Raw genomic sequence first — 13,797 nt, forward strand, 5'->3', positions numbered from 1 at the left:
CCCTGGTTTACATCCCCACTTTGAGTGGGAAAACTTAAATAATAGGAGGTTTTCTCACCTCTGCCAACTCCACCCCTAAGGTGGGGGAGGTAATTAGTTACTGCATTTTACATTTCTCTGGAGGGCATGCATGACACCAAGTAAACTACACCGCATTCAATCATTCCGTCTACACATTTGTCCCAGATGTCACTCCCGGAGGCAGATTTTGCACACATAACTTGGACATGTGATAAGATTGCTAGGTATTTGTAGGTGGTCTTTGTGGAAATCTCCTGTCTGATAGAGATGGAACTCACACCCTGTCCGTTGCTGGCACTTATGGGGTATACGCCTGACCTCCCCAAACCCAAACGATGCTTTGTAGCTATTACACTCCTCATCGCCAAAAGGAAAGTAGCCCGGAATTGGGGTAGCAAGTTTACACCCATGTTGAAAACATGGCTACGCAGCATGGCATACTGCAACACAAACAGCGACACATATGCACTGATGCAGCCGCCCGCTTCTAAGCCCCTTGGTTTATGGCAACCATTCCACTCATATCTATTGGCTGTACAGGATACTGAAGGCACTCCACCCCCACAGCAACATACCCCTCCATGCACTGGGACAAGCAGGGGAACACAAGCGTCCATTGGGTAGACACCTACGCAATAGTGGTGTGTATGCAACCGATCTCCCCCCTTTAATCAGGATTAACGTAATCAATGTTTGCTTTGATGACTTCTGAATATCTATGGACCCGAATTCAACATCAACCATAGTCAAATATCAAGATGTACTGTATTTTTTGTTTAAATGTTTATTGTAAATAATAATAAATCATTTAAATTTTTTTAAAAGGTGGGGGAGGCAAGGCGAAGCGCATCTTTCAGTCCCCACCATCTTGAAGATGGGGAGACCCCTACAATCAGGGCTAGGTCTATTCCTGCTCCCAATATAGGGTGGCATAATAGAGGGTGAGGCCACCCAAGGTAAGGTGCCCATTGTCCCTACCTGCTACTCCCCAACAACACCCCTAAATCTAGCATTTAGATGGCTCCCCCAGAACTGGAAAATAGATCTGTGATGACCTAAGACGAAAGCAAAGGACCCTGCAGAGAAGACTAAAGACGATGACTGCCCTGGCCCCAGCCCTACCGGCCTGTCTCCAGCTTCTGCAATCCTGCGCCATGTTTTGCAGTCAGTGGCCTCTGAAAATCCTGGGAGGACTGCTGCCTTCACAAAAGACTCCAATCTCCCGTGGACAGTGAATCCAGGTGGATCCACGTCTCCTGCCCACTCTGCACCTGACACCCATGGCCAAATCTGAGTGGCTCACTTATGCAGTGAAGTCTCCTCAGTGATCCTGACCTCGTGTCCAGTGTTGGCTGGCCTCTCCTGATCTCCCCGACAGCACCTGCAGTGTGAATCCAGAGGCTCCCTCTGACCGCTTCCGGCTTTGGTAAGAAGACTCCGACGTCGAAAGGCAACCCTGCACCCAAAGCCCCAGGACCTTGGTGAGCCAAAGCTATGGTGCCCCTACGGCCCCCTACATCTCAACTTATGTCTGCTGTCATTGGTCTTCCTCCTGCAACCTCCAGTACCATGCCTGCAGCCTCTGTGCCATAAGAAGAATCCCCATTGAAAAGCATTGGCGCCCTACGTCAAAATTGCACCCTGCACCCGGCCGTCCCTGTGCCACTGGTGGTATAAATTTGGTGCTTACCCCCAAAACCTGGACCCTGCAATTGATTTACCTACCTGCTAGCAGTGTGGCTCCAGGCACCCTCTCTATCCCCCCAGTCTTCATTGAAACGCATTGGGCCGAACTCCGACTTTGACCTCTGCACCGGGCATCCGTGTGCCGTTGGTGGTGCAGTTTTGAACTCACCTGACCCTTGGCCCCTGCTGACTTTTGGCTTCGAAGACTGGGATTGTAAGTGCAGTGCTTACCTGTCTACCTGCAATATTGTTTTCCCCATAGGATAAAATTGGACTGTGCTAAAAAAATTCTAACTGCCGATTTTTCTAAATGAAATGTATTTTTAATTAAAAACATACGTAACCTTATTAGGAAGATCTTGGTCTTAAAATAAAATACAAAGTATAATTTTCTAAAATCGGTCTGGATCTCCATCTTGAGTCATGTGTCCATTATTGATACTATTGTGCAATAAATATCTTACACTCCAGTGTTGGGCCTAAGGCTGCTCGCCCACACCGCCACTAATAGAGCACTTTGGGTTTTACATTGAGCCCTGTAAACATCTGGGGAACCCCTGGACTCTGTGCACGGTATTACCACCTAGTGGCAATATCATATACAGAACCACATTCCTATAGACCCAAAAAGAGCATGGTTGTACATTGATCGTACAAAAGAATTCTCGGTGGATGTTCAAATCTTTATTGCGTTTGTGGGTGTGAAGAAAGAAAAGGCAGACCTTAAGAGAACCATCTACCCAATGGCCAAGAAAAAATCCCCTGAAGGCTTGAAAGCCTATTCCACCAGAGCTGAAACTACAACCATCAGAGGTATAACGCAATCCTCTGCAGCCCCTACAGCACGCGGGGGCAATCTTTCAGGGAGCTCACAACCCTTCAGAAGACCACCATTCAGCCCAAAGCCAGTGAATATCTATAGATGATATATGGGAGACTATGAGACCCTGTTGGAAAATGGTCCTCTCTGAAGGGTCACCCCAAACTTTTTTGCCTTCCTCCTCCTCTTTTTCTGACCTTGTTTTTGTTGGCTTTAGCACTCTGAAAACTTTACCAACTCTAATCAGTGCTAAAAGTGCATTCTCTCTCTCCTCTAAACATGGTAATATTGGCGTAACCCCAATTGCCATATTTAATTTACTTATAAGTCCCTAGTAAAGTGCACATCAAGTGCCCAGTGCCTGTAAATTAAATACTAATAGTGGGCCTCCAGCACTCATTGTGCCTACCACTTAAGTAGCCCTCTAACCATGGCCTATGCCTGCCATTTCAGAGCCTTTATGTGCAGTTTTACACTGCCACTTTGGCCTGACAAGGTAAACCTTCCCTTTTTATACATATGTCACCCTAAGGTAAGCCCTGTATGACCCACAGGGTAGTGTATAATGTATTTAAAAGACAGGACATGTAGTTTTAGGTTTTACTTGTCTTGATAGGGAAAAACTCCCAATTTGATTTTTCACTACTAAAAGGCCTAACTCTCCCATAGGATAACACTGGGATTATTACATTTTGTAAGTGTTGTTTCCAATTGTGAAGAAACAGACATTTCAAGTTTGGTGTCACTGCACTCACAATTTAAAATCACAACCTATGGTGAAGTTGGATTTTAAATTACAGTTTGGCAAATGCCATTTTTTTTAATTGCCATTTACTTTCTTTAGCCATTTAGCACCTGCTGCCTGTCTCAGTTCAGTCTGGGTTGGGTGACAGCTGGGCATTGTGTTTTCCCTCTAGACCGCCATACACAAAGGGAGCTTAGGTGTGTCTTGATAGGCCTTCCTGGGAGATGGGAGGAAGGAGCTGGACACGGCCTCAGACTTACACCTGAGTAGTCTGCATACCCCCTGTAGTGAGTCTGGAGCCAGGGCAGGAAGGGAGTTTGTCTATGCACTTCAAAGCTTTCTTTGAAATCTCCGCTACTTCAAAGGCACAACTGGGTATACGTTCTGGGCCTCTTACACTATAACTTCAGTACACTTCTGGACCTGTGAAGACTCTGCTAGGAAGAAGAACTGCTGTGCTGCTGAAAGGACTGCCACTCTGCTGGACTTTTGTTTTGCTGTGCTCTTGTCTTGCTGAGCTGTCGTGCTGCCTGCTGTTCCATCATGACCAGATATCCCATTTAAGCGCTTCTTGTTTTTAAGCACTATTTTACCTTTAATCTTTAAAAATTCATATCTTGACTTCTACTCCTTGGATTTTTGTCATTTTGATCTTGTTTTATTTATAAAATTATTGTCTGTTGTTCTAATCAGGCGTGGAGTCATTTTGTGGTGTTATTACTATATCAATGTTTGAAGTGTTGCACAAATACTTTACACATTACCTCTTAAGTTAAGCCTGACTGCTCTGTGCCAAGCTACCAGAGAGTGAGCCCAGGATAATTTAGGGTGTGTTGTGACTTACCCTGACTAGGATTGAGGTTCCTGTTTGGACAGGGTACATACCTCTGCCAACCAGCAATCCAATTTCTAAAAGACCCCTCATCATATTTGGCAGCGGGCCCCATCATTTTGCTTTACGCCACTGGTGACCACTGCATTAACTTGAGGAGTCCCAGTTCTGGACATCTTTCAAGCAGCTATGTGGGCATCCCTGCACGTGTTTGCCAAACATTACTGCTTAGACAGCTAAGTCTAGTGAGATGGGCAAATTGGCCATACAGTCCTCTGGGACTTTTTAGTGTAACAGTCCACAGACCCACATCCAGGAAGAGATTGCTTTGGTATCTATTCTAAGTTAAGGAATCTCCAAGTAGAAGTTTCTATCACATAAAGAAGTTACATACCTTCATTAACACCTTTTCTTTTAGAGACTCTACCTAGCAGCAGATTCCTTACCAACCCTCCCATCGTACCCATTCTGCAAAGTGTATTTCTCACATCAAAGAGATCCTTCAATACCTCACCTTGGCACACTGGTCATTCAACCTGAGTTTGTCTCTGTGCTTCTGGTGTGATCAAACAGTTGTGGACTGAGGTCAGCACGCTGAGGTGACACCTATAGGCACTGTGTATGCCACTTCTGGTGCGGACGATACCAACAATGCCACACAGAGGCGAACAACTCCTTCTACCAGCTGGAAAGGGGATTACTCAGAAATTTCCAGATACAGTCTGACACCTGGGGAATATTCTAGGGTAAGGAACCTGGGGCTAGATAGAGTTTCTACCAGATAAGGCGTTGCGGAAGGTAACTTGATTATTACTTGTCATTAGTGTTTTATGCATCCTCTAACCAATGTATATTCTTTACCTTAGAAATGCAGTTTGTATCTGATGCCGAAGACAACCTGGGAGAACCTCCTTTCCTACCATCTCCGACAGATAGAGCAAGCACCTCAGGCATGGCCGCATTACTGCATCCTGAATCCCTGCGCAATGGCCACTAGAGATTCCCGGCCAAACTCATGGAGGCTGGCTGTAAATGCCATTGTGACAGATGTAACACACATATTTAATACGTTTAAGTTAAAAAATTAATGGATTTCAGTAAATAATTGAAGGACTAGCAAATTAAAGTGTCCAGTGTCCCATGTTGCCACTCTGGCACACTTGAACCAATGCATTTTGGGCAAAGAGAACTACCACCTCAGTGATTCTAAAACTGTCGGTTAAAAGCACACTCCAATTAAAATAATTTACTGCAATTTGTGTTGATTTTTTTTCAATCTAAAAGAAACTCCTTTAGCGATAATGTTTCATGTTGTATTCGATGGTCCATGAGGGGCTGGTGCTGTGCCATTTCATGAGCGCAGCGTTCTAGGCAGCTCTGAGCTACCTAGGCTCAGGTTTAAAGTCCACAGAAACAACTTCAGAGTGAAGGTCAATATCCTTTGATAGGCATGAACATTCACTACGGACACATCTCCAATTTAAGACATGTAAACGGTGGGTATTAATTGTGGCACAATCTCTGTATTTACTATTTACGCACGCCCGCCGTTTTAATGAAGTAGGAAGAAGACATGGTCTGGCGATAATTAAGTGGATGTTATGTATCTTTACCCAGTGGTCGAAGTGGGGAATAAAAAGTAGGGGAACTGTGGGTGGAGAATCAGGGAGCAGGAATAACCGAAGATTGGATCAGTGGGCGGAGTCAGGGGTGTGGCTAGAAATTGCAAAACATACCAATTTTTTGTACGTTTAGCATTTCACTGACCAGTTACAGCTTATACCGTTATTTAATTCAAACAATGGATAAACATGTGTATGTGAGGTTTAATTCAGGAAAAAGCAAATAGTCATAGGGAATACAGGTTTATGTAAAGCGTGCGAAATATAAGCAGAAACAATGGCTTGGGCGCAAATTCAGGATGGTGAGTGTAAAATTCAGGGCAAGGGGTCAAAATTCAGGACAAGAATTCAGGACAGGAGGTCAAAATTCATGACAAAAATTTGGGGTAACAGGTATGCTTTGCAGACACACCAGTGGATGTCATGCAATAGTATATAAATAAATAGGCAAGGAACATAAGTACAAGTCACTTTTCCTACCCCGTCACCGCTCCTTCCCTGTCATTTGCCCTGCCTCGTCACCACTCCTGCCCGTTCACCGCTCCTGCCCATTCACCGCTCCTGCCCGTTCACCGTTCCTGCCCATTTACCGCTCCTGCCCGTTCACTGCTTCAACCCATTCACCACTCCTGCTTATGCCTAATCACTGCTCCCGCCCAGTCACTTCTCCTGCCTCGTCACTTCTCCTGCCCCATCACATTTCCTGCCCCGTCACTTCTCCTGCCCCGTCACTTCTCCTGCCCCGTCACTTCTCCTGCCCCGTCACTTCTCCTCCTCTGTCATTTCTCCTGGCCTGTCACTTCTCCTACCCCATCACTTCTCCTGCCCTGTCACTTCTCCTGCCCCATCACTGCTCCTGCCGCATCCTCTGCTCCTGCCCCATCCACTGCTCCTGCCCCATCCACTGCTCCTGCCCCGTCCACTGCTCCTTGTGGGAAGGTGGATACCTGACTATGGTTACCCTCAACTTTTTGCCTAGTGTTTAGCTGGTTTTCAACTTAGTTGGCCTGGGATCCTGCTAATCAGGACCCCAGGCTATCTGCTCTCTCTGTAAAATGGACTCCATGTCCTGTAGGAAGATACCAAATTGGATATTGGGTCACCCTTGTGAGTCCCTGTATAAGTGTACCATAGGTACCCAGGGCATAGGTGCCCCCAAGGACTACCAGGGGCTGCAGCATATATTATGCCACCCCTGGCTGGTCACCTAAATTGACACAACTGGCTGATCACTCAGCTGGGGCAAGGTTGTGTAATCACCCCTTGCTTAGGTATAGTATCCCTATACCTACCTTATATATAGACACATAGTAACCTATAAGTCACTCCTATGGCAGGCCTTAACAATCCTGGAGGCAAAGCGCTTGTTTATGTGTGAGATGGTGCTCTAGCATGAGCTGAGCCGGTCTGCAGCTTTCGGAACCATGTCCTTATAGCTGTTCTATGATATTGCCATACCATATACTTTTAAGTGCATTATAATCCTCGCGGTTAATGCTAACTTTGGTTTGGCTTTATCCAAACATGTCGTGTAAGGTGTCCTACGCTTTGGAATATTACCCCCTCGCCAATTCTGATGACGGGGGTAGCATTCCACCCTTCTAGAGGGAGAAGACATCTTAAAACTACTGTACCCGGTTAAGGTTAACCAGAGACCCAGCATCACAAAATGGATGCTGCTGCCACAGACACAAGTCTGACCTCCTGCTGCTGGGAGTCCTTCCAGTCAGGGAGGCTTGGACAATAGGTTTCCTGCCTGGGGAGGTGTGAGCACCACCCCAGACAGGACTTTGTGTATTGGGACAGGGAGGGCTGAATAGATTGAGGCACTGCCTGAAGCACACTAGGTGCTCCATGCATACCCCAGTTCAAACCGGTTGCTGGGGCACTCCAGCCCCAGCTCTGGCGCGAAACTGGACAAAGGAAAGGGTCCCATCCATAGGAGGGACCTAGAAAGTAATCCAGCCCCTTTTAGTTGTATAAAGGTAGGAGCTGAGTCCTGGAACTTTAGATTTGATCCTGAACTGAAACTTGAAACGAAACTCTGGACCTTCGACGTTCTGCTGAAGCTGAAGACTGAAGAATCTCCCTTGTGACCAATGAGTGACCACCCTGGGCAACCAGGTACCATCCAGAAAATCATCTGCTTGCTTTGTCGATGTTTCCCGCCGGAACCTGAGCACAGAGCCTGACAAGACCCAGACTTCCAGACCTCTCTGACCCTCTCTTCACGTCTGCAGCATAGCTGAGCTCCGTGGAGGCGACGAGACACGTGGGACCGGCCATCTTGAAAAGTCCACGACTTGCTAACTGTGCAGCTCCTGAGGCATCCTCGAAGATGTGCACTGGGGACTGAGAAACCCTGAACCCGAGCTCCACCTGCACCGAAGATCAGCCCTCCACACTCCACGAGTTCTGCGTGGGGCCCTTCTGCTTGTGTTCTGCTCGACGCGTTGTCCGGTTGCTGGCCCGCTGGCTAGTAGCCTCTGTGATGACAATCCTTTTGAACCAACTCGCTGGTCTGGTTGCTCCAGACTGGCCCTTGCCTCCCTGCAAAGGTGAGGCACCTCAGACCTTGCTGGTCTGCATCAGAAGCCTTCTTTGAATCCTGCATGGGTTGCCTTTGCCAAAGCTTGTTGACTCCAATCCGGCAGTCGACTCCTCCATCTGCGAAAACCTTTGTGGGACAGCTCCTCTCCATCATCTGGTCATCCACGACGCTTCCTGTTCCGCGTGGCTGAAGAGAGAAGCATCACGACATCACCTGGTTGCTCCTCCACGTCGTCTGGTTCCTTCCTGGTTCCACCCGGTCACTGGCTAGTGACCCAGGCTCTGTCCCCTCTGCTTTCAGGTCTTGATCATCCTCGATCCACCCTTGGATCCACCCGGACATCTTCCTCCTGGTCGCCTGCAGCATCTTTCTTCACAGGCTTCATAGACTTCAACGGCGAAACCCGACACATCTTCACACCTATGCACCCGCTTCCTGTGGGTGAGGTACGCGAGTACTTCGGTGCTCCCAAGGGTATTGACTATCCAAGTGTCTAGGTTTTTAGTTGTTTTCTTCTAGCTAGACTGGAAGTGTCCTAAATCCTTATTTTTCTAAACTCTAAGTTCCCATTTACTTAACATTGACTCTCGCGTGTGTGTAAAGACACTGCACGCGCCGCCTATGGGCCTCCTACTCTTAACCTAAGGGTCAGATAGTGTAGCCCCAGCGATTCTCCAGGCCCTAGGCCTTTCCTTTTCCCGTAACGTGGTACTTATACCACTTTCTTAGTATATGGTTTGCTTCGCCCCTAGGGCCTAACTGTATTTTGTGCAACTTAACGTATTCTGACTAAGTAACTTGTTATGTGCTTTGGCCTCTGATCTCATAAAGAGTTCAGAGGAGTGTGTTAATAAATAAATACATATATATTTTATATATATATCCTGTGTGGTGTCCTTTCATTTGATATTCAAGGGTTTACATATGGTAAAACAGCTGGCTTTACACGCCCTCAAGAGTCTTTTAGCCTAAGACTGTTCTGTCCACGCTACCTCTAAAATAGCTGGTCTATAAGGTTGACTTTACAACCATCACCATAAGGGGTGTTTGGACTGGTGCTAGGTGTTCACTAGAATAGTGAACATCATATACCAGGCCAACTTCTCACACTCCTGCCCCATCCACTGCTCCTGCCCTGTTCAAAGCTCCTGCCCCGTTCACTGCTCCTGCCCTGTTCACCTCTACTGCCCCGTTCACTGCTCCTGTCCTTTCACCGCTACCGTCCGGTTACCACTCCTGCTCATGCCTAATCACCACTCCTGCCCTGTCACTTCTCCTGCCCCATCACCTCTCCTGCCCCATCACCTCTTCTGCCCAATCACCACTCGTGCCCAATCATCACTCCTGCCCCGTCACCTTTCCTGCCCCGTCAGCAGGAGCGGTAACCGGGCGGGAGCGGTGAAAGGACAGGAGCGGTGAACAGGGCAGGAGCAGTGATGGGGCAGGAGCGGTGATGGGGCAGGAGCGGAGATGGGGCAGGAACGGTGAATGGGTAGGAGGGGTGAATGGGTAGGAGCGGTGGACGGTGCAGGAGCGGTGGACGAGGCAGGAGCGGTGTGGGGGCAGGAGCGGTGATGGCGCAGGAGAGGTGACAGGGCAGGAGAGGTGGCTCATGCCTAATCACCACTCCTGCCCTGTCACTTCTCCTACCCTATCACCTCTCCTGCCCCGTCACCTTTCCTGCCCCTTCACTTCTCCTGCCCAATCACCACTCCTGCCCCGTCACTGCTCCTGCCCGTCACTGCTCCTGCTGCATCCTCTGCTCCTGCCCCATCCACTGCTCCTGCCCTGTCCACTGCTCCTGCCCTGTTCACCGTTCCTGTCCTTTCACTGCTCCCGCCCTGTTACCGCTCCTGCTCATGCCTAATCACCTCTCCTGCCCCGTCACCTCTCCTGCCCCTTCACTTCTCCTGCCACGTCACCACTACTGCCCAGTCACCGCTCCTGCCCAGTCTCTGCTCCAATTCATTAAGTTGCTTTGCGTGGTAAAGACTTTACCACGCAAAGCAACTTAATGAATTGTTAGTGCTGGACACTACGCATCGAGGGAGGCAGCGTGCCGGGCTGCTGTAGGGAGCATGGACTTCAAACACAAGACAGTGTGGGACCGCGCATCTGAAGCGCACGGCGCTCTGTGGGCCACGAATTTGGATCACGCGACAGGCAAACAGGGGATATTTGTTTTTCATACATTTCAACGATGAAGTGCTCCACTTTGGTAGCTGCATGTGGTATGCCCTTTACAAGCCACCGAAGGAGGGTTGCCCTAGAAACTTCCTTTAAAACCCCCGCAATATATCAACACCTTGTTTTAGCAGTCTGCGTCTGAATTACAGTTACACAGTTTGGCGCTGCTTTCTCGCTTCCTCCCATCACTTTGGCCCAAAAGAAAAGGAATTTTTCCCCTTTAGAAATGAGCCCGGTTAATTAGTAAGTAGATTAATGGCAATTGCTGGTGAGGCGGTTTCCAGCAGAGTTTCACCAGAGAGGGTTAATCGGAGTCAGGGCTGGAAGCTTTCCCAGAACTGGCTGCCAGCCACGGCCCACACCCCTGACAGCGTCAGCGAGAGCCCTGCCCAACACTCACACAACCAGCTGACGGGTGTTTGATGCACACTCAAATAGCTAATCACAAAATGCCCACTACGTTACAGCTCACGCAAAAGAGTTACTGCGCTACAGATTATACAAATAGGTGCTGAGATACAGTTCACACAAAATAGACAGACCAGGTCCATTTGTTTTTTCATAAACAGCACCTCTACTTTCCCTGTTGTTCTCTCCAATGCGCTGATTTTGTGTATTAGTTTGTTTGTGGGTTGCGTTCTGTGGACTCTGTGGAGATTCACTTCCAATGCTTGGCATTCTACCTTATCTGATTCCATTTTAAGTTTCTACTTCATGCACAGCTTAGAAATTTCAGTTGACCTGTTACCAAGCCTGGCCACTGATATCAGCAACATTTGGAATGCGCGTGTACCCACACCGAGGACACGCGGTGCGTGCCACAGCGTGCAGGGCTAAGTAGACAGGTTGTATTGCCGCCATTTTTATTAAGATTCATTCAAAGTCGCCTCTGTGCCTTATCCCTCGATTCTTCTCTCTGTGCTCATTTTTTCCCATTATGATAAAAAAAATGCATTCATAGTTTAACTGGCAGCTGCATTAGTCTTGCAAAAAAGACAAATAATCCCATGCTGGGAAATGCTTATAATAGGAAAAGCAGATCGCTGGACAGATTGATGCCAAATAGAGGGCTTCATAGTTTGCCTTTTGACGATTCCAGGGCGAGGAATGGTGAAAAATGACGCGCGCTTTAGTATTTGGGGAGCTGGCATCTAGCGGGCCTGCCCTTCTTTCTCTCACTTTATGCCGCCGAACAAAGGGTCCGGACAGCACTAGCTAGCTTGTAATGAGTTCTGTGTCCCCGGCGCGTTAAGAGCGTCGTGGAAACATATTGTATCGAAAGAGTTTGAAGGGGAGCTGGCGATGAAAGAGAAAGGGTGCTTTGATCAGCTCCCTGGGGTCCCGAGTGCGCGCACAACGGCTTGCAAGGAGTCATTCAACTCCTGCTAGACACACTTACGGCGCCATTCAAAGGGATTTGCATATCTGTAATTTATCACGAGTGCCCCGAATATTTTTGGAGTGTGCATAAAAGTCCCCGGGAAAACAAAAGGAGATCGTCGCACAAGAGGGTGACTTTTTCCCCCTAGGTCTACACTGGACATTTGTCAGATTTTATTCTTAGGATCGGATCTCATTTTAAATGTGCTGTGTGCAGCGCTTCCGCTTGCGTAAGAGCCATTTAGGAAACTTTGAGGGAGACGCTGCACATAGCTCCGAGGCTTGCCTAGTCCCCCTTCGTAAAGCAACTGCAGGGAAACCCAAGCACCAGCTCAATATTGCTCTCAGTGCATTGAGTGTAGTCTGGACAGCCCTGTGGATAACTCGCATTGCAAACCCACATCCTCAGGTACATGCATCTGCAAGCCAACCCGTCAAGGGGCCATGCAATGGCAGGCCCATTCTGCAATAAATAAAAATGCATAACTTAACATGATAAAGGGCCTATGCAGGGAACGATCAAAGCCCAGATCATTATACCCAAGCCCGCATCGCCAAAGCCAACCATAAGCATTAAAGAATAGCCCTGCTTTCAAGTACCTCGTTGGGTTCTGTTATGGCATCAGTTAATGGATTTGAAGATGGTCATCCCGTGAAATTTGTCTCCCTCGTCTTGGATGGTGTTTCCATAGACTTCAACCCCCACTTATCAAACAGTGGGAACATCTATCTAGACTCCAAATTGTTGATGAATGCTTATTAATGCAGACTTCAGGGATTGAAAACAAATATTTTTAGTGGATGATTAATTTAAATCTAAGCCTGGGCGGAGTTCGCGGAACTCTGCAAAGTGCAAAAAAAACCTCTGCCGCTATACTCAGAGCTCCATGTGCAGCAGAGTGCGTTAAAAATGCAGTTTGCTGTAATTTTCAGTGCCGGGTGTTTGTCCACACTGTGAAATTATCACGAACGGCACCATGCACAGCGCAAGTGGGCGCTGCTTCCTTTCTGCCCTCGAGTAAAGTGCAAAAAAAAAACTCTGCCGCCATACTCAGAGCTCCATGAGCAGCAGAGTGCGTTAAAAATGCAGTTTGCTGTAATTTTCAGTGCCGGGTGTTTGTCCACACTGTGAAATTATCACGAACGGCACCATGCACAGCGCAAGTGGGCGCTGCTTCCTTTCTGCCCTCGAGTAGATGTTACACTCGAGCAGCAGCTTTCTCAACGCGAACGGATGATTTCTCAACGCGAGCATATGCTGCTTCACACATTGAGAAATCCCACCGCCCACATTGAGAGATCTCGCTGGGAAGTTGATTTCCCTCCATCATGCTCACCAACTTGATGTTGAGTGAGGAAGAAAACTCTGTTCCCCTATGTGGAGCGGAGTTTTTCAGAACTCCGCGAGCTCTGCATAACTTGGAGTGCGGAAAACTCCGCTAGCAGAGTGGAGTTCGCTCCCAGGCTATTTAAATCCCACATCGCTTCACCAGATAGTCCCTTTAACCCTAAGGGGGTGCCGGGCCGTGACGGAACCGCTCCGTCACCAGCACAGCCCACCCGAGGGGCATGACGGAGCGGTTCCGTCACCAGCGTGGGAGGGGTTAAAAAGGATATCCAGGATTTGATGCAGCAATATGCCTCAACATCCAACCAGACAACATAAAACAAAAATATTTGTCTTTGGTTCTAGTGCTTGGTAACTTTTGGGGATGCACATTCAATACAGAGAACTGGATTGGCAGTCGGCTTTGAATAGATAGTCCCTTTAAAGGGGACATCTATCAAAGGAGGTGTTAACACGTCAAACACTCATAATAGACAGCATGAAACAAAAAGATGTTTTGAGTCTTCTTTATTGATGCTTGTTGGCCATGAAAGGTTGAATTAAGAGAACGCCCTTGTCTCGTTTCACTGGGTGGCCCATTAAAGGGACCTGCTAGTCAAATATCG

General features: G+C 47.9%; 1 protein-coding gene across 8 annotated transcripts in view; it reads left to right on the plus strand.

Moving 5' to 3' along the window:
• C10H10orf67 (chromosome 10 C10orf67 homolog) overlaps positions 1-13,797 on the plus strand; it is a 2,166,521-nt gene that overhangs the window by 1,938,012 nt on the left and 214,712 nt on the right. For 7 of the 8 annotated variants that reach the window (XM_078664376.1, XM_078664375.1, XM_078664371.1 and 4 more), the window contains one exon: positions 4,971-5,351. The exons of the other annotated variant lie outside the window; for it this stretch is intronic. In XM_078664376.1, coding sequence (XP_078520502.1) covers positions 4,971-5,101 — 131 coding nt within the window. In that variant the 3' untranslated portion in view covers positions 5,102-5,351. Of the gene's footprint in view, positions 1-4,970; positions 5,352-13,797 lie in introns of those variants that run through there. 8 annotated transcript variants of the gene reach the window in all.

Source organism: Lissotriton helveticus, chromosome 10 (genome assembly GCF_964261635.1).
Source record: "Lissotriton helveticus chromosome 10, aLisHel1.1, whole genome shotgun sequence".
Classification (NCBI taxonomy): Eukaryota; Metazoa; Chordata; class Amphibia; order Caudata; family Salamandridae; genus Lissotriton; species Lissotriton helveticus.